This window comes from Delphinus delphis, chromosome 1, assembly GCF_949987515.2.
Source record: "Delphinus delphis chromosome 1, mDelDel1.2, whole genome shotgun sequence".
In the NCBI taxonomy this organism is placed as follows: domain Eukaryota; kingdom Metazoa; phylum Chordata; class Mammalia; order Artiodactyla; family Delphinidae; genus Delphinus; species Delphinus delphis.
In genome coordinates, this window is record NC_082683.1 from 37,972,505 (window position 1) to 37,999,367 (window position 26,863).

The window sequence follows — 26,863 nt, forward strand, 5'->3', positions numbered from 1 at the left end:
TTATTTACTGTGTTTGTTTTACTTTATTTAGGAAGGTTTATATATATATATATATTTTTTTTAATTATTTAATTAATTATTTTTGGCTGCATTGGGTCTTCGTTGCTGTGCACAAGCTTTCTCTAGTTGGTGCGAGTGGGGGCTACTCTTGGTTGCGGTGCGCAGACCTCTCATTGCGGTGGCTTCTCTTGTTGCGGAGCACGGGCTCTAGGCACATGGGCTTCAGTAGTTGTGGCTCACGAGCTCTAGAGCGCAGGCTCAGTAGCTGTGGCGCATGGGCTTAGTTGCTCTGTGGCATGTAGGATCTTCCCAGATTAGGGTTCGAACCCATGTCCCTTGCATTGGCAGGTGGATTCTTAACCACTGTGCCACCAGGGAAGTCCCAGGAAGGTTTATATTTTAATTCTACATTAGATAATTTCAATATGAAAACTCTTTGGGGGTTTAATTCTACTGGTGGTTGTTTCTGCTAACACTTGCTCAAGGAAGCTTGTTTCCCTTTAAAATTTTTTTTTTGTTTTTTGTGGTATGCGGGCCTCTCACTGTTGTGGCCTCTCCCATTGCGTTGCAGAGCACAGGCTCCGGATGCGCAGGCTCAGCGACCATGGCTCACAGGCCCAGCCGCTCTGCGGCATGTGGGATCTTCCCAGACCGGGGCACGAACCCGTGTCCCCTGCATTGGCAGGCGGACTCTCAACCACTGCGCCACCAGGGAAGCCCTCCCTTTAAATTTTGTGGTCATTTTTATCACCTTTCATAATTTTCTAACAATTTTTCTGTTGGAGTATAACAGAAGTGATCAAATCATCAATATACTGCTTAAAGAATGATCTTATAGTGAAATATATTATTACTACCCTTTCAAGAAGTATGATACTACCAGCATCCCAGAAACTCTCTTATGCCCCTTTCTGTCTTCCTAGAGGTGATCACTATTCTGACTTCTAAAACCATGGATGTACTTCATATAAATGTAATCATATACTATGTACTCTTGTCTGACTTTTTTCTCTCATTATGTTTGTGAGATTCATCCATGTTGTTGCCCCTGGCAGTGGTTTATTCATTGTTGTTGCTGTATTATATATTATGGTGTATATATATACAGAATTTATAGTCTATTCTATTCGTAAGAGACATTTGAGTCACTTCCAGTTTGGGGCTATTACAAACAACACTGCTGTGATCATTCCTGTAAATGTGTTTTGTTGCACTATGTACACATTTCTGTTGAATTTCTGAGTCATACAGTATGTATATGTTCAGTTTTAGTCACTACTGTCAAAGTTTTCCAAGTGATTGTGCGAGTTTACATTCCTACCTACAGTGCATGAAAATTCCTGGTGTTCCACAACCTTATCAACATATACTATTTTGGGACTTCCCTGGTGGTCCAGTGGTTAAGACTCTGTGCTTCCGCTGCAGGGGGCACGGGTTTGATCTCTGGTCGGGAAACTAATATCCTGTGTCCCGCATGCTGTGTGATGCGGCCAAAAAAAATATATGTGTGTGTGTGTGTGTGTGTGTGTGTGTGTATATACACTATTTTTTCCTCACTTTAGCCATTTTGATGGGCGTATAATGGTATTTGCATTGTGATGTTAATTTTTGTTTCACTGATGACTAATGAGTTTGGACACCTTTTCATGTGTTGATTGGCTATTTTTTTTTGAAGTGAGATTTCAAGTCTTTTGCCTGTTTTTCCTATTATCTGTCTCTTTTTAATGTGTCTGTCTATTTTTATTTATTTACTTCTAAATTTTATTTACTTTTTATTTTTTATTTTATTTATTTATTTGGCCGCACCATGGGGCTTGTGGAATCTTAGTTCCCTGACCAGGGTTTGAACCCATTCCCTCACATTCCCTCAGCAGTGGAAGTGTGGAGTCCTAACCACCGGACCACCAGGGAATTCCCTGTTTGTCTTTAAGGATTTACTTCTTATTTATTTATTTATTTTTGGTTGCGTCGGGTCTCAGTTGCAGCACGCAGGATCTTTCATTGTGGCACATGGGCTCTTCGTTGAGGCATGCGGGCTTCTCTCTAGTTGTTGCACGTGGGCTCCAGAGCTCGCGGGCTCAGTAGTTGTGGCGTGGGCTCCAGAGCGTGTGGTCCCTGTAGTTGCAGCACACGGGCTCTAGCTGTGGTGCACGGGCTTAGTTGCTCCATGGCATGTGGGATCTTAGTTCCCTGACCAGGGATTGAACCTGTGTTGCCTGCATTGGAAGGTGGACTCTTAACCACTGGACTACCAGGGAAGTCCCCTTGTTTGTCTCTTTTTAATGTGTGAGTGTTCCTTTATGTATTCTGGATATGAGTCCTTTATATATATGTATTATAAATATCTTCTTCCGCTCTGTAACTTATCTTTTCACCCTCTTAGGATGAAACAGAAGTTCTTAATGTAGTCTAATTTGTCACAATGGTTAATGCTTTTGGGTCTTATTTTTTTTTAATTTATTTTATTGAAGTATAGTTGATTTACAGTGTTGTGTTAATTTCTGCTGTACAGCACAGTGATTCAGTTATACAAATATATATACAGTCTTTTTCACATTCTTTTCCATTATAGCTTATCACAGGATATTGAATATAGTTTCCTGGGTTATTTCTATATATAATAGTTTGCGCCTGCTAATCCCAAACTCCCAATCCATCCCTCCCCCAACCCCTCTCCCCTTTGGCAACCACAAGTCTGTCCTCTATGTCTGTGAATCTGTTTCTATTTTGTATATAAGTTCATTTGTGTCATATTTTAGATTCCACATATAAGTGATATCATATGGTATTTGTCTTTCTCTTTCTGACTTACTTCACTTAGTATGATAATCTTTAGGTCCATCCATGTTGCTGCAAATGGCATTATTTCATTCTTTTTTGTGGCTGAATAGTATACTATTATATATGTGTACCACATCTTCTTTATCCATTCATGTGTCAGTGGACATTTAAGTTGTTTCCTTGTCTTGGCTATTGTGAATAGTGCTGCTAGGAACATAGGGGTGCATGTATCTCTTTGAATTATAGTTTTGTCTGGATATATGCCCAGGAGTGGGATAGCTGGATCATACGGCAACTCTATTTTAGTTTTTTGAGGAACCTCTGTACTGTTTTCTGTAATGGCTGTACCAATTTACATTCCCACCAACAGTGTAGGAGGGTTCCCTTTTCTTCACATTAGGTCTTATTTAAGATACCTTTGCCTACCCTAAGGTAATAAAGATATTCTAGTACTGCCTTCTAGAAACATCTTTTTTGTGGTACACGGACCTCTCACTGTTGTGGCCTCTCCCGTTGCGGAGCACAGGCTCCGGACGTGCAGGCTCAGCGGCCATGGCTCACGGGCCCAGCTGCTCCACGGCATGTGGGATCTTCCTGGACCGGGGCACGAACCCATGTTCCCTGCATTGGCAGGCGGACTCTCAACCACTGTGCCACCAGGGAAGCCCTAGAGACATTTTTGTTTTACCTTTGTCACTTAGATTTACAGTCCAGTTGGAACTGATTTTTATGTGTAGTGAACAAAGTTAGGATACTAAAAATGGTATTTAGTTGACCCAGTATCAATTATTGAAGAGATTATTCATTTTCCACAGCTCTGCCTTGTCACCTTTGTCATAAATCAAGTATCCATATATATGTGGGTTTGTTTCTGGACTCTGTTCTGTTCTATTGGCCTATTTATCTTTCTTTTCAAGAAACTATACTGTCTTCATTGCTGTGGCTTTATAATAAGTCTTTAATATCTGGTATACTAAATCCTCTAACTTTATCTTTGAATTTCTCTTGGCTCTTCTTGGTTCTTTTGTATTTTCATAAATTTTGTCAATTTACACAACAAGACTTTCAGGGCTTTTGCCAGGAATTACATTGAGTCTAAAAACCATATTTGAAAGATAATTTCACTGGACATAGAATTCTACATTGGTAATTGTTTCCTTTTAGCATTTTGAAGGTCTTGTTTTTTTATTTTTTTAAATATTTATTTATTTATTTGGCTGCACTGGGTCTTAGTTGAGGCACGTGGGATATTTGTTGTGGTGTGCGGAATCTTTAGTTGCAGCATATGGGATCTAGTTCCCTGACCAGGGATTGAACCTGGGCCCCCTGCATTGGGAGCATGGAGTCTTAGCCACTGGACCACCAGGGAAGTCCCTGAAGATCTTATTTATTTTGCTATTCATTGTTTCTGTTGAGAAGTCAACTATAAGTCTTATTAAAACTTCTTGAGGGGAATTTCCTGGCAGTCCAGTGTTTAGAACTCAGTGCTTTCACTGCCGGGGCCTGGGTTCAGTCCTTGGTCAGAGAAATAAAATCCCACAAGCCATGAGGCATGCCCCCCCCCCAAAAAAAAAAAAAACTCCTTTAAAGGTGGTGTGTATATCTCCTGCCTGGGGTTCATAGTGCTTCCTGAATCTGTGGTTTGATTTTCTCATCAGTTTTAGAAAATTCTCAGTCATTATCTCTTCATATAATTTTCTGTTTCATTTTTTTCTCATAATTTTGGGACTTTAATTACATGTATGTTAGGCTTTTTCATCATGTCCCATATAAGTTTTATATTCTTTCCTGTATTTCTCTTTTTTCCATCATGATTCAATCTGGATGTCGTGTTTGACCTGATTCACCAGTCCTTTCTTACCTGTGTCTAATAAGCTGTTAAATACATCTGTTGAGGTCTTTTTAAAAATTGAGAAATAATTGACATACATGTTAATATTGTATTAGTTTTAGGTGTACAACATAATGATTTGATATACGTATATATTGTGAGATGATTATCACAATAAGTTTAGTTAATTAACATTTATCACCACACATAGTTAACAAATTTTTTTCTTTTTTTTTGGCTGCCATGCAGCCTGTGGGATCTTAGTTCCCTGACCAGGGATTGAACCTGTGCCCCCTGCAATGGAAGCGTGCAGTCTTAACCACTGGACCACCAGGGAAGTCCCACAAATTTTTTTCTTATCATGAGAACCTTTTTTTTTGGCTGCACCACGCAGCTTGTGGGATCTCAGTTCCCTGACCAGGGACTGAACCTGGGCTATAGCGTGAAAGCTCAGAATCCTAACCAATAGGCCACCAGGGAACTTCTGAGAACTTTTAAAATCTGCTCTCTTAGGAACTTTCAAATATATAATACAGTATTGCTAATTATAGTGATCATGTTGTACATTATATCCCCAGGACTTATTTGTTTTATAACTGGAAGTTTGTACCTTTTAATCACCTTCACCCATTGTGCCCACCTTCCACTCCCTGCCTCAGGTAACCACTACTCTGTTCTCTGTATCTACTAGCTCTTTCTTTCTTTCTTTTTTTTTTTTTACATTTTGCATATAAGTGAGATCATGCAGTATTTGTCTTTCTCTGTCTGACTTATTTCACTTAGCATAATGCCCTCAAGGTCCATCCATATTGTCTCAAATGGAAGAATTTCCTTCTCTTTTATGGCTCAGTAATATTCCGTTGTATATATATTCCACATTTTCTTTATTTATTCATCTGTTGATGGGCACTTAGGTTGTTTCCATGTCTTGGCTATTGTAAATAATGGTGCAGTGATCGTGGGGGTGCAGATATCTTTTCAAAGTAAAGTTTTTGTTATCTTCAGGTAAATACCTAGAAGTAGAATTTCTGGATGATATGATAGTTCTATTTTTAATTTTTTGAGGAACCACCATACTGTTGTCCATAGTGGCTGCAGTAACTTATATTCTCACTGCATCTATTGAGTTCTTGATTTCAGTTATTATATTTTCCAGTTTTAGAATTTCCAGCTGATTATTTAAAAAAAATTCTAGTTCTGTAGAAATTAGAAATGATAAAATTTTATGTCTTTTCATCTAACTTCTTGAACATACGCATGATTTTTTCAAATACTATGATAATTCTAGTATTTGGATCTCATGGGTCAGCTTCTATGATCTGTTTTTTCTCTTGGTTTTTGGTCATTTGGTTTTATCTCCTGGTATTAGTGATTTTTTTGTTAGAATGCCAGACATTTTTTGTGAAGAATTGCAGGGATAATCTGAGGCTCTAGATATCTTCCTCTGGAAAGGATTTGATTTTCCTAAGGCTGACAGTTAACATCAGAGCAGATCATCTTAATTCAGCCAGAAATTAGGCTGATTCAAAGCTGGAGTTTGTGAGGGCTGTTCTTTTTCCAGTTTACCTTTATACGTAGGGTATTTAATTTCAGCTCTCTAGCTCAAGGCATGAGGTGTTTCTTTACTAGGACCCTCTACTCCTTGGTGTAGACTCTGAACTCCAGTTTTTGTCCCCACAGTTCTATAAGACTGCTGAAAGTTCTGTTCATCTTCTCAACCCCTTATTTGTCACAGTAGAGCTGAATGCTTCTGGCTTACCTACCTGTACTTTATCCTCTCTAGGATCTTAGCCCCTCAGTTCTTGGTTCTTTAGTAGATCTCTAATGATTTCAGATAGATATTTTAAATATTTTGTCAAGCATTTCTAATTGTTCCACCAGGAGCATTGGTTTACAAGCTATTCTGCTTTTACTAGAAGTGTAAAGCCTGATTTTGTTTATTGTCAGCTTATGATCATTGCCTAGTTAATTAAAAGAGCCCTGGTGGGCTTCCCTGGTTGCGCAGTGGTTGAGAGTCCGCCTGCCGATGCAGGGGACACGGGTTCGTGCCCTGGTCCGGGAAGATCCCACATGCCACGGAGCGACTGGGCCTGTGAGCCATGGCCGCTGAGCCTGCGCGTCCGGAGCCTGTGCTCTGCAACGGGAGAGGCCACAGCAGTGAGAGGCCCGCGTACCGCAAAAAAAAAAAAAAAAAAAAAAAGATAGGTGTTTGGAAGATTGCTCAATCCAGGACCATTTATTGCTCTACAGGGAATTTTCTGGATCATGCAGGCATCATGAGTTTGAACCTCCTATCTGAGTGGTTACAAATTCTCAGGGAGACTTTTTTTTCTTTTTGCCTGGAGTTAAAGCCAAAACAGACAAGTTCTCTTGTCTTCCATTGTGTCTGATTTTTCTTTTTTTGGCTGTGCCACGTGGCATGTGGGATCTTAGTTCCCCATCCAGGGATTGAACCTGTGCCCCCTGCATTGGACGCACAGAGTCTTAACCACTGGACTGCCAGGGAAGTCCCATTGTGGCTGATTTTTCCCCCCTAGTTCATACTTTGATTGAGCATGTAGCCCTTTAAGGATTTTGACTTTTCTGTGGATTTCCATTCCAATTCTGTACCTCAAGTGCCCAGTTTTCTGCCCTCCAAGGGTTTGGGTTACTAGGGATTGATAAAAGATAGAAGGCACCTCCAATGGGCACATGAAAAGATGATCAACATTGCTAATTATTGGAGAAATGCAAATGAAAACTACAACGTGGGGACTTCCCTGGTGGCACAGTGGTTAAGAATCTGCCTGCTGGGACTTCCCTGGTGGTGCAGTGGTTAAGAATCCACCTGCCAATGCAGGGGACACGGGTTCAAGCCCCGGTCCAGGAAGATCCCACATGCCGCAGAGCAACTAAGCCCGTGTACCACAACTACTGAGCCTGTTCTCTAGAGCCCGCGAGCCACAACTACTGAGGCTGTGTGCCGCAACTACTGAAACCCGTGTGCCTAGAGCCCGTGCTCTGCAACAAGAGAAGCCACGGCAGTGAGGCAGTGAGAAGCCCACACACCTCAATGAAGAGCAGCCCCCACTCACTGCAACTAGAGAAAGCCTGCGTGCAGCAATGAAGACCCAACGCAGCCAAAGATAGATAGATAAATAAATAGAAAGAATCCGCCTGCCAATGCAGGGGACATGGGTTCAATCCCTGGTCCAGGAAGATCCCACATGCCATGGAGCAACTAAGCCTGTGTGCCACAACTACTGAGCCTGCGCTCTAGAGCCTGCGAGTCACAACTACTGAGCCTGTGTGCCACAACTACTGAAGCCTGCACGCCTAGCACCTGTGCTCTGCAACAAAGAAGCCACCACAATGAGAAGCCCGTGCGGCGCAATGAAGAGCAGCCCCCACTTGCTGCAGCTAGAGAAAGCCCACGCACAGCAGTGAAGACCCAATGCAGCCAAAAATAAAAAATAAAAAAAAATACTACAATGTGGTATCACCTCACATCAGTCAGAATGGCATTCATCAAAAAGTCTATAAATAATAAACACTGGAGAGGGTGTGGAGAAAAGAGAACCCTCCTACACGGTTGGTGGGAATGTAAATTGGTGCAGCCACTATGGAAAATGGTATGGAGGTTTCTCAGAAAACTAAAAATAGAGTTGCCATATGATGCAGCTATCCCACTCCTTGACATATGTCCAGACAAAACTATAATTCAAAGAGATACATGCACCCCCATGTTCATAGCAGTATTATTTACAAGGGCCAAGACTTGGAAGCAATCTAAATGTCTATTGACAGATGAATGGATAAAGAAGATGCAGTACATATATACAGTGGAATACTACTCAGCCACAAAAAAATGAAATAATGCCTTTTGCAGCAACATGGATGGACCTAGAGATTATCATACTAAATAAAGTAAGTCAGACAGAGACAGACAAATATCACAGATCACTTACATGTGGAACCTAAAAAAAAGATACAAATGAACTTACTTACAAAACAGAAACAGACTCACAGACATAGAAGACAAACTTATGGTTACCAGAGGGGAAGGGGGGAGGGATAAATTAGGAGTTTTAGGATTAGCAGGTACAAACTACTGTATATAAAACAGATAAACAACAAGGTCCTGGGAGTTCCCTGGTGGCCTAGCGGGAAGTGTGCTATAGGGAATATAGTTCCCTATAGCACAGGGAACTGTATTCAGTATCTTGTAATAAAGTACAAAGAAAAGAATCTGAAAAATAATATATATAATATATACGTGTAAATATATATATTTACTGAATCACTTCACTATATACCGGAAACTAATACAACATTGTAAGTGAACTATACTTCAATTAAAAAAGATAAAAAAAATAGAAGGCATCGACTTCAGCTCTGGAATCCCTCCCTGGATTTGTGCTCCTGGTTTTTCTTTGGCTTCTGAGGATTTCTCTAATTTTCTATGAGCTATGCATTTAAAAGTATTAAAAAATATATATATAAATATATATATATATATATATTTTTTTTTTTTTTTTCTGGTACGCGGGCCTCTCACTGTTGTGGCCTCTCCCGTTGCGGAGCACAGGCTCCAGACACGCAGGCTCAGCGGCCATGGCTCACGGGCCCAGCCGCTCCGCGGCATGCGGGATCTTCCCGGACTGGGGCACGAACCCACGTCCCCTGCATCGGCAGGCGGACTCTCAACCACTGCGCCACCAGGGAAGCCCTTAAAAATATATTTTATGTTTAGATATTTTGTATCACAAGGGTTTCAAGATATCTAGTTTACTACGTTCCTGGAAACAGAAGGTATTAATTTCTTCTATCGTGTGGTTTCTAAACATCCCAGTGGCCCTTCTCTGAGCATTCCTATGCCCTTCTCTGAGCATTCCTATTTAGTTAATGTCTATTTTTCCTGTGGACGCTAGCCGCATCACGTTTCTTGAGATACGACCTGACCAGAATACAAGGTAGTCATTATTTCTCTTACTCTGTATACACCGTATCAATTCATTCAGCCTTGGAGTACAGCAGGATATTGAACACTGGGTCATTACTAATTTACTCGGAATTTCTGCTTGACTGAAAATTTGTAGATCTTTTCCACAGATGATTTTACTTCTTCTTTTAAATAAATTTAATTTATTTTTTAGCTGCACTGGGTCTTCATTGCTGCACGCGGGCTTTCTCTAGTTGCGGCAAGCGGCGGCTACTCTTCATTGCGATGCACATGCTTCTTATTGCGGTGTCTTCTCTTATTGTAGAGCACGTGCTCTAGGCATGCGGGCTTCAGTAGTTGTGGCTCACAGGCTCTAGAGCGCAGGCTCAGTAGTTGTGGCGCACAGGCTTAGTTGCTCTGCGGCATGTGGGATCTTCCCAGACCAGGGCTGGAACGCATGTCCCCTGCACTGGCAGGTGGATTCTTATCTACTGCACCACTAGGGAAGTCCTGATTTTACTTTTTGAAATGTAAATACAGGACTGTTTTTTTGGGGGGATGGGTAGGTTTTTTGTTTTTGTTTTTTGGTCTTTAGTGCCCATCGCAGAGTGGGCTCTTAGTAAATAAATGAATAACTTTATTTATTTATTTATTTTTGGCCACATTGCGCAGCTTGTGGGATCTTTGTTCCCTGATCAGGCATTGAACCCAGGCCCTCAGCAGTGAAAGCGTGGAGTCCTAACCACTGGACCACTGAGGAATTCCTCAATGAATGAATGACTTTCCATCTCTCACTTTAAAACTTTTCCATATTGGATATGACATTGTTTTAGCATAAGATAATTTTGAATCCTGATCCTGTTATTCAATATATTAGCTACCCTTTGGGTATTATATCATCTGTAAATTGGATGTTTTCATTCAAATAGCTAGGGACAGAGTCAAGGACAGAGACCTGAAGCACTGAAGATTTCTTTTTAGGTTGATATCAATTACTTAATTCAGTTTTTTGTATGTTGGTTTTCGTTTTTTGCCCAGTCATGAGTATACTTAGATGTACTATTTTCCCACTGATTATTTCACAATTGTCCACCAGGTTAAAGTGAGAAGCTTTGTCAGACGCTCTGCAGTGGGGGGATGGGCTAGGGGAGCACTCTTCAGAACCCTCCAGGTTAGGGGCCTAAAACACCCCTGGCCTGAGGAAGAGGAGCCTGTAAGGAGCCCTAATACTTTACCCTTTAACACTCCTGGGCAGGTGCTGGTGGATGTGCCCTGTACAGCAGACCGCCACTCCCTTCATGAGGAGGAGAACAACATCTTTAAGCGTTCAAGGAAGAAGGAGCGGCAGATGTTGCCTATGTTGCAGGTGCAGCTTCTTGCGTGAGTAATAGATTTACAGAAACTCAGGACTTTGGGCCAGAGTGCTGTGGTGGGGTCTGGTCACCTGGGGAGCTTGGGGGCTAGAAGCTGTTGCCAAGACCATTACCCGTAGAAGGGTCTTCTGGCTGGGAATCTGCCTGGAGGAGACAATCATCATTGGATGGTCTTTCTCTGGGACATAAAGACTCTATGTGGAGATTGGTTCAAGATGGCGTAGAAGGATGTGCGCTCACTCCCTCTTGTGAGAGCACTGGAATCACAGCTAACTGATGAACAGTCATCAACAGGAAGACACTGGAACTCAACAAAAGAGATACCCCACATCCAAAGACAAAGGAGAAGCCACAATGAGATGGTAAGTGGGGCGCAATCACAATAACATCAAATCCCATAACCGCTGGGTGAGTGACTCACAAACTGGAGTGAAGGTTCTGAGCCCTACGTCAGGCTTCCCAACCTGCGGATCTGGCAGTGGGAGGAGGAATTCCTAGAGAATCAGACTTTGAAGGCTAGTGGGATTTGATTGCAGGACTTTGACAGGACTGGGGGAAACAGACTCCACTCTTGGAGGACACACACAAAGTATTGTGCGTATCAGGACCCAGGGAGAAGGAGCAGTGACCCCATAGGAGACTGAACCAGACCTACCCTGCTAGTGTTGGAGGGTCTCCTGCAGAAGCAGCAGGGACAAGGACACTGGCAGCAGAGCTTCTGGGATGTACTCCTTGGCATGAGCCCTCCAGGAGCCCACCATTAGCCCCACCAAAGAGCCTCTAGGCTCCAGTGCTTATCACCTCAGGCCAAACAACAAACAGGGAGGGAGCTCAGCCCCACCCATCAGCAGGCAAGCCGATTAAAGTTTTACTGAGCTCTGCCCACCAGAGCAACACCCAGCTCTACCCACCACCAATCCTTCCCATCAGAAAGCTTGCACAAGCCTCTTAGATAGCCTCATCTGCCAGAGGGCAGACAGCAGAAGCAGGAAGAACTACAGTCCTGCAGCCTGTGGAACAAAAACCACATTCACAGAAACATAGACAAAATGAAAAGGTAGAGGACTATGTACCAGATGAAGGAACAAGATAAAATCCCAGAAAAACAACTAAATGAAGTAGAGATAAACAACCTTCCAGAAAAAGAATTCAGAATAATGATAGTGAAGATAATCCAGGACCTCAGAAAAAGAATGGAGGCAAAGATTGAGAAGATGCAAGAAATGTTTAATAAAGACCTAGAAGAATTAAAGAACAAACAAACAGAGGTGAACAATACAATAACTGAAATGAAAAATACACTAGAAGAAATCAATAGCAGAATAACTGAGGCAGAAGAACAGATAAGTGATCTGGAAGACAGAATGGTGGAATTCACTACCACAGAACATGATAAAGAAAAAAGAATGATAAGAAACGAAGACAGCCTAAGAGACCTCTGGGACAACATTAAACGCACCAACATTCACATTATAGGGGTCCCAGAAGGAGTAGAGAGAGACAAAGGACCTGAGAAAATATTTGAAGAGATTATAGTTGAAAAATTCCCTAACATGGGAAAGGAAATAGCCACCCAAGTGCAGGTAGAGCAGAGAGTCCCAGGCAGGATAAACCCAAGGGGAAACATGCTGAGATACATAGTAATCAAATTGACAAAAATTAAAGACAAAGAAAAATTATTGAAAGCAACAAGGGAAAAATGACAAATAACATACAAGGGAACTCCCATAAGGTTAACAGCTAATTTCTAAGGAGAAACTCTACAAGCCTGAAGGGAGTGGCATGATATATTTAAAGTGATGAAAGGGAAGAACCTACAACCAAGATTACTCTACCTGGCAAGGATCTCATTCAGATTCGATGGAGAAATCAAACGCTTTCCAGACAAGCAAAAGCTAAGAGAATTCAGCACCACCAAACCAGCTGTACAACAAATGCTAAAGAAACTTCTCTAAGTGGGAGATACAGGAGAAGAAAAGGACCTACAAGAACAAACCCAGAATAATAAAGAAAATGGTAATAGGAACATTCATATCGATAATTACCTTAAATGTGAATGGATTAAATGCTCCAACCAAAAGACACAGGCTCACTGAATGGATACAAAGACAAGACCCACATATGTGCTGTCTACAAGAGACCCACTTCAGACCTAGGGACACATACAGATTGAAAGTGAGGGGATGGAAAAAGATATTCCATGCAAATGGAAATCAAAAGAAAGCTGGAGTAGCAATACTCATATGAGATAAAATAGACTTTAAAATAAAGAATGTTATAAGAGACAAGGAATGACACTACATAATGATCAAGGGATCAATCCAAGAGGATGATATAACAATTATAAATATATATGCACCCAACCTAGGAGCACCTCAATACATAAGGCAAGTGCTAACAGCTATAAAAGATGAAATCAACAGTAACACAATAATAGTGAGGGACTTTAACACCTCACTTACACCAATGGACAGATCATCCAGACAGAAAATTAATAAGGAAACACAAGCTTTAAATGACACAGTAGACCAGATAGATTTAATTGATATTTATAGGACACTCCATCCATAAACAGCAGATTACACTTTCTTCTCAAGTGCACACGGAACATTCTCCATGATAGATGACATCTTGGGTCACAAATCAAGCCTTGGTAAATTTAAGAAAATTGAATCAAGCATCTTTTCCAACCACAGCGCTATGAGATTAGAAATAAATTACAGGGAAAAAACCGTAAAAAACACAAACACATGGAGGCTAAACAATATGTTACTAAATAACCAAGAGATCACTGAAGAAATCAAAGAGGAAATAAAAAAATACCTAGAGACAAATGACAATGAAAACATGACGATCCAAACCTGTGGGATGCAGCAAAAGCAGTTCTAAGAAGGAAGTTTGTAGCAGCACAATCCTACCTCAAGAAACAAGAAAAGTCTCAAATAAACAATCTAACCTTACACCTAAAGGAACTAGAGAAAGAAGAACAAACAAAACCCAAGGTTAGTAGAAGGAAAGAAATCATGAAGATCAGAGCAGAAATAAATGAAATAGAAACAAAACAATAGCAAAGATCAATAAAACTAAAAGCTGGTTTTTTGAGAAGATAAACAAAATTGATAAACCATTAGCCAGACTCATCAAGAAAAAGAGGGAGAGGACTCAAATCAATAAAATTAGAAATGAAAAAGGAGAAGTTACAACAGACACTGCAGAAATACAAAGCATCCTAAGAGACTACTACAAGCAACTCTATGCCAATAAAATGGACAACCTGGAAGAAATGGACAAATTCTTAGGAAGGTATAACCTTCCAAGACTGAACCATGAAGGAATAGAAAAACATGAACAGACCAATCACAAGTAATGAAATTGAAACTGTGATTAAAAATCCTCCAACAGGGACTTCCCTGGTGGTGCAGTGGTTAAGAATCTGCCTGCCAATGCAGGGGACATGAGTTGGTCTGGGAAGATCCCACATGCTGTGGAGCAACTAAGCCCGTGCACCGTAACTACTGAGCCTGCACTCTAGAGCCCACGAGCCACAGCTACTGAGCCTGTGTGCCACAACTACTGAAGCCTACGCGCCTAAAGCCTGTGCTCTCCAACAAGAGAAGCCACCATAATGAGAAGCCTGTGAACCGCAATGAAGAGTAGCCCCCACTTGCCGCAACTAGAGAAAGCCCATGCGCAGCAACGAAGACCCAATGCAGCCAAAAAAATAAATAAAATAAATAAATTAAAAAAAAATAACAAACAAAAGTCCAGGACCAGATGGCTTCACAGGTGAATTCTATCAAACATTTAGAGAAGAGCTAACAGCTATCCTTCTCAAAGTCTTCCAAAAAATTGCAGAGGAAGGAACACTCCCAAACTCATTCTACAAGGCCACAATTACCCTGATACCAAAACCAGACAAAGATACTACAAAAAAAGAAAATTACAGACCAATATCACTGATGAATATAGATGCAAAAATCCTCAACAAAATGCTAGCAAACAGAATCCAACAACACATTAAAAGGATCATACACCATGATCAAGTGGGATTTATCCCAGGGATGCAAGGATTCTTCAATATATGCAAATCGATCAATGTGATACACCATATTAACAAATTGAAGAAGAAAAACCATATGATCATCTCCATAGATGCAGTTAAAGCTTTTGACAAAATTCAACACCCATTTATGATAAAAACTGTCCAGAAAGTGGGCATAGAGGGAACCTTCTTCAACATAATAAAGGCCATGTACCACAAACCCACAACAAACATCATTCTCAACGGTGAAAAACTGAAAGCCTTTCCACTAAGATCAGGAACAAGACAAGGATGTCCACTCTCACCATTATTATTCAACATAGTTTTGGAAGTCCTAGCCACAGCAATCAGAGAAGAAAAAGAAATAAAGGAATACAAATTGGAAAAGAAGAAGTAAAACTGTCACTGTTTGCAGATGACATGATACTATACATAGATCATCCTAAAGATGTCACCAGAAAACTACTAGAGCTAATCAATGAATTTGGTAAAGTTGCAGGATACAAAATTAATGCACAGAAATCTCTTGCATTCCTATACACTAACAACGAAAGATCAGAAGGAGAAATTAAGGAGACAATCCCATTCACCATTGCAACAAAAAGAATAAAATACCCAGGAATAAACCTACCTAAGGAGGTAAAAGACCTGTACTCAGAAAACTATAAGACACTGATGAAAGAAACCAAAGATGACACAGGGAGAGATACACCATGTTCTTGGATTGGAAGAGTCAATATTGTGAAAATGACTATACTACCGAAAGCAATCTACAGATTCAATGCAATCCCTATCAAATTACCAATGGCATTTTTTACAGAACTAGAACAAAAAAATCTTAAAATTTGTATGGAGACACAAAAGACCCTGAATAGCCAAAGCAATCTTTTTTCTTGAGGGAAAAAAGCGGAGCTGGAGGAACCAGACTCCCTGACTCCAGACTATAGTACAAAGCTACAGTAATCAAGAGAATATGGTACTGGCATAAAAGCAGAAATATAGATCAGTGGAATAGTATAGAAAGCCCAGAGATAAACCCACGCACCTCTGGTCAACTAATCTATGACAAAGGAGGCAAGGATATACAATGGAGAAAAGACAGTGTCTTCAATAAGTGGTGCTGGGAAAACTGGACAGCTACATGGAAAAGAATGAAATTAGAACACTCCCTAATACCATACACAAAAATAAACTCAAAATCAATTAAAGACTTAAGTGTAAGGCCAGACCCTATAAAACTCTTAGAGGGAAACATAGGAAGAACACTCTTTGACATAAATCACAGCAAGATCTTTTTTGACCCACCTCCTAGAGTAATGAAAATAAAACCAAAAATAAACAAATGGGACCTAATGAAACTTAAAAGCTTTTGCACAGCAAAGGAAACTATAAACAAAACGAAAAGACAGCCCTCAGAATGGGAGAAAATATTTGCAAATGAATAAACAGACAAAGGATTAATCTCCAAAATATATAAACAGCTCATGCAGTTCAATGTTAGAAAAACAACCTAATCAAAAAATGGGCAGAAGACCTAAATAGACATTTCTTCAAAGAAGACATACAGATGGCCAAGAGACACATGAAAAGCTGCTCCACATCACTAATAATTAGAGAAATGCAAATCAAAACTACAGTGAGGTATCACCTCACACCGGTCAGAATGGGCATCGTTAGAAAATCTACAAACAGCAAATGCTGGAGAGGATGTGGAGAAAAGGGAACCCTCTTGCACTGTTGGTGGGAATGTAAACTGATACAGCCACTATGGAGAACAGTATGGACGTTCATTAAAAAACTAAAAATAGAATTACCGTATGACCCAGCAATCCCACTTCTGGGCATATACCCAGAGAAAAACCATAATTCAAAAAGACACATGCACCCCAGTGTTCATTGCAGCACTATTTACAATAGCCAGGTCATGGAAGCAACCTAAATGCTGACAGATGAATGGATAAAGAAGATGTGATACATATATATACAATGGAGTATTAGCCATAAAAAGGATCGAAATTGGGTCATTTGTAGAGACATAGATGGACCTAGAGACTGTCATACAGAGTGAAGTAAGTCAGAAAGAGAAAAACAATATATGAGTATATTAACTCATATGTGTGGAATCTAGAAAAATGGCACAGGTGAACTGGTTTGCAAGGCAGAAATAGAGACACAGATGTAGAGAACAAACGTATGGACACCAAGTGGGGAAAGCGACGGGGAGGGTGGTGGTAGTGATGGAATGAATTGGGAGACTGGGATTGACATATATACGCTAATATGTATAAAATAGATAACTAATAAGAACCTTCTGTATAAAAAATAAATAAATAAAATTCAAAAAAAAAAAGACTGTGTGGTAGGACATGCATAGCAGGATGGGCTGCACAGATTCACTTTTACCTCTATGCTAGTCCCCATGTCAGTGAGTAGCACAATTTTGAAAAATAATTTCTGAGGTTAAGGCTCTGTAGAGCTGGGGTAGGGACTCAGTCCATGGGCAGCATCAGGGTTTGGTTTACAACCAGAGTCAAAGATCAGGGGACCATTTCAAAAGGACTTTTGGAGGAGAGCCCATGGAGTAAGGTTGGGTTGCTCTCAGCTTTGAGAACAACTTTCAGGTGGTGTCAGTGTGGAAGGCACTTCAGAGGCTAACACAGCTACCCATCCCACAATACACTCCCCTATCCTTCCAGCTTCTTCTGATGCGCTTCTACTTCTGGGAAGCTCACTAGTCACTGGTACTTTCTCTTTCTGGTTACAGGGCTGGACTCCTTGCCACCAAACCAGGAGGCCACGTTGTCTATTCCACCTGCTCACTCTCACACTTACAGAATGAGTATGTGGTGCAAGGCACCATCGAGCTCCTGGCCAATCAATACGACATCAAGGTTCACGTGGAAGACCTGACTCACTTCCGAAAGCTTTTCATGGACACATTTTCCTTCTTCCCATCCTGCCAGGTTGGGGAGCTGGTAATCCCAAACCTCATGGCCAATTTTGGGCCTATGTACTTTTGCAAAATGTGTAGAATGACGTAGCATCACCCTGTTCCTGAAGTCCTGTTGTAAGAAGACAAAGGGTGTACTCTTGTGGAGACGAGTGCCAGAGATGCACTCTGGCCTATCTCCATCCCATTCATGTCTTTCTGTAGACAGTTTTCAGCAGTAGGAAGTAAGAGTTTTTCTGTCCTGTTGTCCAATTGTGGAGTATCAGCACGTTTCTAACTCACTTACACCCCACTTCCAACCCCTACTCCCCATCTCTGAGCCTGTGCTAAAGGTTCCTGCCCCATTAGGGGCTTAGGAGGAGGAACCAGTGAGCAGGGCCACTCTTTAAGCTGTAAACTTGGGAAGAAGCATTTAGCCAATAAAATTGTTGAAGCTACATGGAGCTGGGACTGTAGTTGGGGGGCCTCATGTCAGTCCAAGTAGTGTTAGTTCCTTTTGTACCCAGGTACCCAAAGCACAGGACCTCAGCCTGGTTACAGGCCTCTGGTTACAGAGCCCGTCTCACACTTGAGGTGAGTTCTGCATGATAAGTCTTGAGCAGCTGAAGGGCTTAAACAAGCCTACCAAGTTTCTCCATATGTCCCATGATCTAATTTAAGGAACAAGTAACTAAAATGTTAAGCCAGTGGACAATAATCTGCTTACTTACTTTGAGAAAGCTCTCTTGAGCTGAATAATTCCAGCCATTCCTCCTGCTGTCAACAGCACTGTTTCCCAAATGTGGCTGGGAAGAGGTCTAGTGGCTCCTGTGGCTTCTGTGCTCTAGAGCCTGTGAGCCACAGCTACTGAGCCTACGTGCTACAACTACTGAAGCCCACGTGCCTAGAGCCCATGCTCCGCAACAAGAGAAGGCACTGCAATGAGAAGCCCGGGCACTGCAATGAAGAGTGGCCCCCACTTGCTGCAACTAGAGAAAGCCCGTGCGCAGCAGCAAAGACCCAACACAGCCAAAAATAAATAAATTTTTAAAAAATTAAAAAAAAAGAATGTTCGTAGTAACCCTGGTCACAAAAGCACACCCAAATGCCCATGAGAGTGGACAAATAAAATGGAATATTCACAAAGTGGAACACTATACAGGTGTCAAAACAAATGAGCTACAATAACACATAACAATATGAATGATTCTTAGCAAAAATATATTAAATGAAAAGTTTAGTCCCAAAGATTAGACGTAGCATGATGCCCTTTAAAAATAAAACTTTATTCTTTTTTGTTGTTATTTACATACGATATAATTTATCATTTTAAATGTACCATTTAAATGAATTTTGATAATTCATTATAGTAGTATAGCCATCATCACCATCAAAATATAGAAAATAATTCCATCTTCTAAAAAGTTTCCTTGTGCTCCTTTGCACTTAATCCCCTTCTCCCACTCCTGGTCCCAGGTAATCACTAATCTGCTTTCTGTCACTACAGTTTTGCCTATTCTAGAATTTCACATTATGGAAGAGAGAGTTGATTTACAGCTGGATTGCAAAGGCTGTGTCTTTATCTGGATGTCTGTTTTTTCACTCTTGGCCGAGGTAAGGGCATTGGTATTTCTAATGTGCTATTTAACTCTGAAGCTCCCCTGACTCCCAAGGTCACTTTCTTTGCTGACGGTTTACAGCTGGCCTAACTAATTACATGTGTGTGGCTTGACTACATGGCCAGAGTAGCATAAAAAAGATCTGAGCTCTCCCACAGCCAAGATTCCCCACACAGATCATGGAGATTCAATCCAAAGATAGAGTACTTTGCTTCACATCCTTGCTAATACTTGGTATTATAAATTTTAAACTTCACATCCTGTCCCAATGCATTATAGCTTTGCTACTTCCTTCACCAAGACACAGTGTCTCTTTCCTCACCCCTTGAATCTGGGCTGACTGTATGATTTGCTTTGACCAGTTAAATTTGGTGGAATGAATGTGAGTAAATTCTAAGCTTAGGCCTCAAGAGGCCTTGCAGCTTTCAGTCTCACCTTGGAACTTTTCTACTGCCATGTGAAGAAGCATGTGATGGACACCAAGCTAAGACCTTCTAACCTCAATTAAGTGGTTAAATGACCCAAACTGCATGAGTGACTCCAGTCAAGACAAGCTTAGCTTGCTGATTCCCAGAATCATGAGTAATTAAAATGGTTGTTTTTAAACCGCTGAGTTTTGGGGGTGGTTTGTTACACAGCAACAAATAATTGACACGTGTGGAAAACCCAAATCTGACTGTCATTTACCTGCTTACAATCCTTTGTTCTCTCTGCATTGCCTGCAGGATCAAGTCCAAACTCTGCCCTGGTCCCTGGTTGTTGATTCTATCTCTGCTATCCCCCAATGCTCCCTTCTCTCACAAGTTCTTTGTGTATCCCAAGCATAACCTGTCCCCTGGTGCCTCTGTATCATGACACATTGTCTTCTCTGTCTAAATGCCCTTTTCTCTCTGTTCGTGCTAGCCCAGATTTCCACCCCCTCCAGGAAGCTTTCTCTGATTTTCTAAAGCAGACTGCGTTGTTCCCTTTTCTGTGCTTCCCCAGCCCTCTGTATATATTAGGAATATAACACTTCCCTTGTGTGCTTTCTCTCCTCACCCCATCCCCAAACTGAGAATTATTCGGGGCAGGAAGCTAGTATCTTGCATCTCTAACCCCCCAGCACCAATGTGTTTGGTACATAAAAGGCATGAGTAGAGACTGAGTATCTCATGTGTGCTAGGCCTCATCCAAGATACTAGAGAGAGGGGTGATCAGAATGGACAAGGTCTTTGTTCTCAAGGGATGTACAATCTAGTGGGCAAGAAAGATAAGAAATTACAGATGAATTACAACTAAATGACAAGTGAGCAAAGTACTGAGAGAAGTGTACAGTGCGTATACCTGGGAGGCCTAATGTAGCCTGGAGGAAGACATGTTCAAACAGACCTGGGGATGAGGAGGCGGTAGATTAGTGAGGCAGAGGAGGAGGTTGTGTGTGTGTGAGGGCTGTCCTCCAGCAGAGATAACAACAGGCTGTGTGACTGAAGCTCCTGAGGCTGGAGAGATAGACTCCGGGACCTGAAAGAGGTCTAGTATGTTGCAATACAGAGAGAAGGGGATGCTTGTGAAATATGAGGTCAGAGAACAGGCAGAAGTCGACGGCACCAGGGATGGCAGGCTCTGAAGGAGTGAGTACTTGGAGTAATTGGAAGCCAATGCAAGAGTTTTAAGCTGGAAAGTGACCTGATCAGATTTCCATGGGCCTCCTGCTGGGAGTATGGTTATCAATAGTATTTGCTGAATGAGGAAGTTAAATAACTGATTCAACAGAAAATGCTTCTGAAGGTCAGTCCAATACTTAAGCTTCCTCAGCCCTCCCCTGTCTGAGTAAAGGGAGCTGTTGAATTCCCTGCTGTTCAGACTGAAGTTTGAGGTGACCCACTAGGAGGCACACTGGCAAAGTCAGGTGTACCTGGGAGGGTGACCAGGTTGGAGAGGAAACTGAAAGTTCCGTCCTGGGAAGAAGGACTGGGAGCATTAAGCCAGGAGACAGCTGTTCTCTTGCTCTCTATGCATTCCCTGCTCAACCAGTGCCTGCTTCACCTGCACCCTACTCATCTGACTGACCTTCCTACATGCTTGCCCCAGGCCCTAGCTAGTGATTGTTCTAACTTTAGCCACCGTGATAGCTTATCATAGGGGTAGTGAGAGGTGTGCCCTTCTGCTGGTTTCCCGGGTAACCAATAAGCCACCCTAACATCAATTCCCCCTATAACTGGTAACCTACACCTACCCCTGGGAGTGAAGACTGCCACCAAGTCTGGCCCCGCCAAGTCCAGCCCTGCTGCAGAGGGGTTTCACTCCAGGACCTTGCACAGACATGTAAGCTCCCTCTATCCATTAAACCGCTGATGTCTCTGTTGCTGAAAGAGAGAGAGAGAGAGAGAGAGAGAGAGAGAGAGAATGAGAGATGCCTGTATCTAAATAGGACTGTTCTGAGGCAGGGGGTGCAGGTGTGTTTTGAGTGTCTCCAGAGTCAGTAGAGCTGGGGTCAGTAGAAGAAAGCTGTAGTGAGCCAGATTGCAGATCAATAGAAAACCTTTAAACTAGTGCTTTCTGGACTGTGGTTCACAACCATAATTCATTCGTGGTCATGGAATCAGTTTTGTGCGTATGGTAGGCATTAGGATTTTTCAGAGATAGCTAGTTAGTTATTCCTCTTCCTGAAGGAAAGGTTACTCCTCTTCCTCAGAAGAGTTGCCTTCCCCACTGCCTCTGTAGTTGGGCATGGCTATGTGACTTGTTTTATGAAATATTAGTAGAAGTGGTGTCTTTCTTCCACATTTCTGGATGGAAGCGTTGAGAGTGAACATCAGGTTTGCCGTGTCATTCCCACTACAGTGACCATGGAAACATACGTTGAGATGGAACTTACATCAGCCTGAGTGCCTAAGTGACTTTGTTGAGCAGAACCCCCTGTGGACCTGCATTAGACATGGGGCGAGAGTGAAAAATAACTGCCATGTTCAGCCTCTGAGAGTTTGTGTTGTTACTGAAGTATAACTTGGTCTCTCTCTCTTTTCTTTTTTTTTTTTTTGGCTGCGAGGCTTGCGGGAACTTAGTTCCCCCACCAGGGATTGAACCCAGGCCCTCAGCAGTGAAAGCATGGAGTCCTAACTACTGGACCGCCAGGGAAGCCCCTACCTTGGTCTCTTTTGACCTATCCAGCAGGCATGGATCAGCTCCTTATTTTTTTTCTTATTGATTTTTTTTTAAATCAAAGTATAGTTGATTTACGATCTTGTGTTAGTTTCACGTATACAGCAAAGTGATTCAGATATATATATATATATATATACACACACATATATGTACATAATACTTTTTTTGATTATTTTTCATTATAGGTTATTACAAGATATTGAATATAGTTTCCTGTACTATACAGTAAATCCTTGTTGCTTATCTATTTTATGTATATTTTTAACAAAAGAGAGTAGAATAGAAAATATCAGATGCAAACCAATCTATAGTGACAGCAGATCAGTGGTTGCCTAGGGAAGGCTAGATTACACAGGACCATGAGGAAACTTTTGGGGATGATAGATGTCTTGATGGTGGTAATGATTTTACATGTATATACATATGTAAAAAACTCATGGTACTGTATACTTTAAATATGTGCAGTTTATTGTGCACCAGTTATATCTCAAAGCTATAAGATGTATGCATAGAAAACAACACATTTTAAAAGATCATATACAAACAAAAAGATAGGCATTAAACAAATTATGAGTTGCTTATGGGTGGAGGGAGGATAAGACTGGGGAGCAAAGATAAAAAATAAACAGGGCTTCCCTGGTGGTCCAGTGGTTGAGAGTCCGCCTGCCGATGCAGGGGACATGGGTTCGTGCCCCGGTCCGGGAAGATCCCACATACCGTGGAGCGGCTGGGCCCGTGAGCCACGGCCACTGAGCCTGCACGTCCGGAGCCTGTGCTCCGCAACGGGAGAGGCCACAACAGTGAGAGGCCCGCGTACCGCAAAACAAAAACAAAAACAAACAAAAAAAACCCCAGATAATATATGAGAGGGGCTTGGATGGATTAATGATGATAATGTCCTGTGAACTGAGGGGTATGATGAATTCAATCCCTCTGCACCTGATGGGATAAATGGATGAACGAACAAACTATTAGTCAAGAAAGGTGGCTGGTGGTACGCCTTCTTGAGTTGTGTTGGTCTTACCTCCCAGGAGGCTTTTCCCCTGACTCAAGAGTGTTGACTGGTCAGGAGATGGAATGTGACCAAGAAGTGGGCAGGTAGGCTGGGACTCCTACAATGTCACTGTCCCTTTCTCTTTTTTCCCTTCCTTGTCTGTTCTAGGGGACCAGAGTCATACAGTTCCTCTTTGTTCTGTTCCTCGCAAGCCCTGATTCCCTTAGTGGTTGCCCTTCCCAAACTGGGACACTTCATTTAGAGAATATTTCATCAGACTCGAAACTGGACTGTTATTTTATTTATTGAAGGTGGCAGGGAACAGCCCCAAAGTCACAGCAGTTCCAAAACAGTACTCTGTCTATTCCCAAGACTGTCCTCACTGCCCATTCCTGCTTGGACCTTCCCCAGGTCTTTCTTGGGGAAGACCCTGGCTCCCTCTGGTGTCTTAGACTGCTTCTCCTTTTCCTTCAATTTGATATCACCTGCTTTCTATCTTCTAAGAATCTTACTCTTTTGGGGGTTGGTTTGTTTACCAATAATGCCTCTGTTATTCTTTTTGTTGTTGTTATTCTTTTAAAAATATGTTCTGTTATTTTAATGAAGAAGGTAAATGCTTTATCTGCAAAATACATGTGCGTCATCTGCCATCTGGAACCTGAGGCCTCTGAATTGGGTCTTGAAGGATCAATAGAAGTTTACCAGGCAGTGTGTGTTGCAGGGTTGGGGTGAAGATTTTGGAGGAACATCGGACATTAGAGGCCAAGGGAAGTGTGTTCAAAGGCACAGAATAATACTGGGACCTAAAGTGTTTGAGGAAGGCTGAGAAATGAGTTAGGACCTTCCTTTGTACATGTGCTCATTCTGACAGTCTGCCAGAGTCGTTAGATACTGAGTTTGAACCCTACCCGTGTGTTCACCCAACTTACAGAACCAGATGAGGGCATCCGCTAGAACTGTGGGCTCTGTCTCTCTTAGATGCCCCTGTTTGTGAAGGAAGTTGTAAGCAGGTTGTCGCCAGCTTGAGCAGAAGCCAGAGAGCTTGGTAGCTGAATATCTAGACTGTCAGCATAGTGACATCAGAGTCACTGAGGACAATGGCCCCACACCTTCTGGTTTCAAAGGGATTCACCTTGGTAGAGTCAGGAATTGCAAAAATTCCAGTCCTAGAGAGCCAAGGGCAAGAGGCCTCTTTGGGATGTATCAGGATTCAGTAGCAGGCAGCCCAAGAGAGAAGAACCAGAGTCACCTGAGGGAACCTTGGGAGGGTAGATTTGTTTTAGACACAAAGAAGTTCTGTCTACCTCTAGTCAAAATTCTGAATGTCCCTCAAAGGTATACTGATTTTACAAAAGCCATCCTCACTTTGCAGAATGGTTCCCCAGATGAGTTCTTTAAATAAGATAGATTTATGTTAAGATTTGATTTATACACAACCTACCAAGAATATACCCTCTGTGAAGTACGAGGTAAATATATAATGATGTCCTACTGATGCTTCTTGAGAAGGGGGGCATGTGATTTTCTGCATGTCTGGTTTTCAAAAACTGGTTTGCCACCCACGAGATGTTTTCTTCCTCACCGTCTTGGATGCAAAGGTTATGGCATACAAGCTGACTCAATACTCATATTGATGTCACCAGAGCCAAGTGAAAAATATGTAGCGCTCAGGATCAAAATAAAAATGTTTCCCTAATAAAATTGCTATTGCTATGGCTCATTTTTAGTCACATTATTTTATTCTATTATATAGCCCTTGCTATATGTCAGGCACTGTTCTAAATACTTTACTAAAATTAACTCATTTAATTCTCAATAACCAGTGAGGTAGTACAATACCTCCATTTAACAGATGAGGAAACTCAGGGGCAGAATGGTGAAGAAACTTACCCCACAGTTTCAAATAAAACATTTTGTGTATATCCAAAGGATGACATGGGTTAAAACAGGTTGAGGAAAACAGATTAAGGGTGAGATGTGGTTGGTGTGTTTCCAGGCTAACGACTAGGAACTTTCTTTTTTTAATACAAGAAATTTTTTTAATTCTTTTTTTAATTTGTTTTTAAAAATTTTTGGCTGTGTTGGGTCTTCGTTGCTGCGCCCAGGCTTTCTCTAGTTGCAGCGAGCGGGGGCTACTCTTCGTTGCGGTGTGCGGGCTTCTCATTGTCGTGGCTTCTCTTGCTGCGGAGCACGGGCTCTAGGCGCACAGGCTTCACTAGTTGTGGCACGTGGGTTTAGTAGTTGTGGCGCTCGGGCTTAGTTGCTCCACGGCATGCAGAATCTTCCCAGGCTAGGGCTCGAACCCATGTCCCCTGCATTGGCAGGCGGATTCTTAACCACTGCGCCACTAGGGAAGCCCAGGAACTTTTAATAACAGTTCTAAAGTCTAGGTGTGTGTATCCCTGTTACAGAGGTAGCAGTGAGTCTCAAAGATCCAGGTCTGACTCACAGTGGACCCCCACTCACTATGGAGTATTAAGCAAGTCCCTGGTTGTCTGGGGGCCTCAGTTATTCATCTGGCCCATGGGGATTGGGAGGTATGTCAATTAGCTATTGCTTTGTAATAAACCAACCCCAAAATTAGTGATTTAAACAACCATTTATTATTCTGAGTCTGTTGGTTGGCTAGGTTCACTCATGTATCTGCATTCAAGTGGCTCTGCTCATCTTGGCTGGGCTCTCACCTGTGTAAGGGCCTGAGCAGGGACAACTGGCTGAGGTTCTACTCCACATGGCCTCATCCTCAGGAAGGCTAGCTTGGACTTCTTCTCATGGCAGTGGCAGGGTTCCAGGAGAGAGAAAGAAAACAATTCTCTTGCAGCTTAGGCTCAGAACTAACACAACATCCCATGCACTGCATTCTGATCGTTAAAGCAAGTCAAAGTTCAGCCCAGATTTACAGGGGGTGGGGAAATAGCTCCCTTCTGAAGGGAGGAGCTCTTTGCAAAGAGCGGAGACATAGAAAGCTGTGGTACTGGAATCGTTTGCCATAGGAGACAAACTCTCCCCTCCCTCTGGGGAGAGTGTAAGAGTAGGGGGCCTCTGAGGTGGTTGGGGAGCTCAGTCAGCTGAGGTCAAAGACCTGTCAGTGCTTTGAAATTATAAAATGCCCCACAGGTCGTGCTTCTGAGTGTGGTATCCTATGTCACTTGTGGAACTGTGAGTTCCTTGGAGCCAGGCTGTGCCCTGCTCCTGCCCTCCCCTTCTGTATTGAGGAAAGGCTCACAGA

General features: G+C 42.0%; 1 protein-coding gene across 2 annotated transcripts in view; it reads left to right on the forward strand.

Moving 5' to 3' along the window:
• The window catches only part of NSUN4 (NOP2/Sun RNA methyltransferase 4), a 34,789-nt gene extending 14,687 nt beyond the window's left edge, over positions 1–20,102 (forward strand). For both annotated transcript variants that reach the window (XM_060021562.1, XM_060021554.1), the window contains 2 exons: positions 10,789–10,913; positions 17,713–20,102. In XM_060021562.1, coding sequence (XP_059877545.1) covers positions 10,789–10,913; positions 17,713–17,989 — 402 coding nt within the window. In that variant the 3' untranslated portion in view covers positions 17,990–20,102. The remainder of the gene's footprint in view (positions 1–10,788; positions 10,914–17,712) is intronic.
• Positions 20,103–26,863: the final 6,761 nt, after the last annotated feature.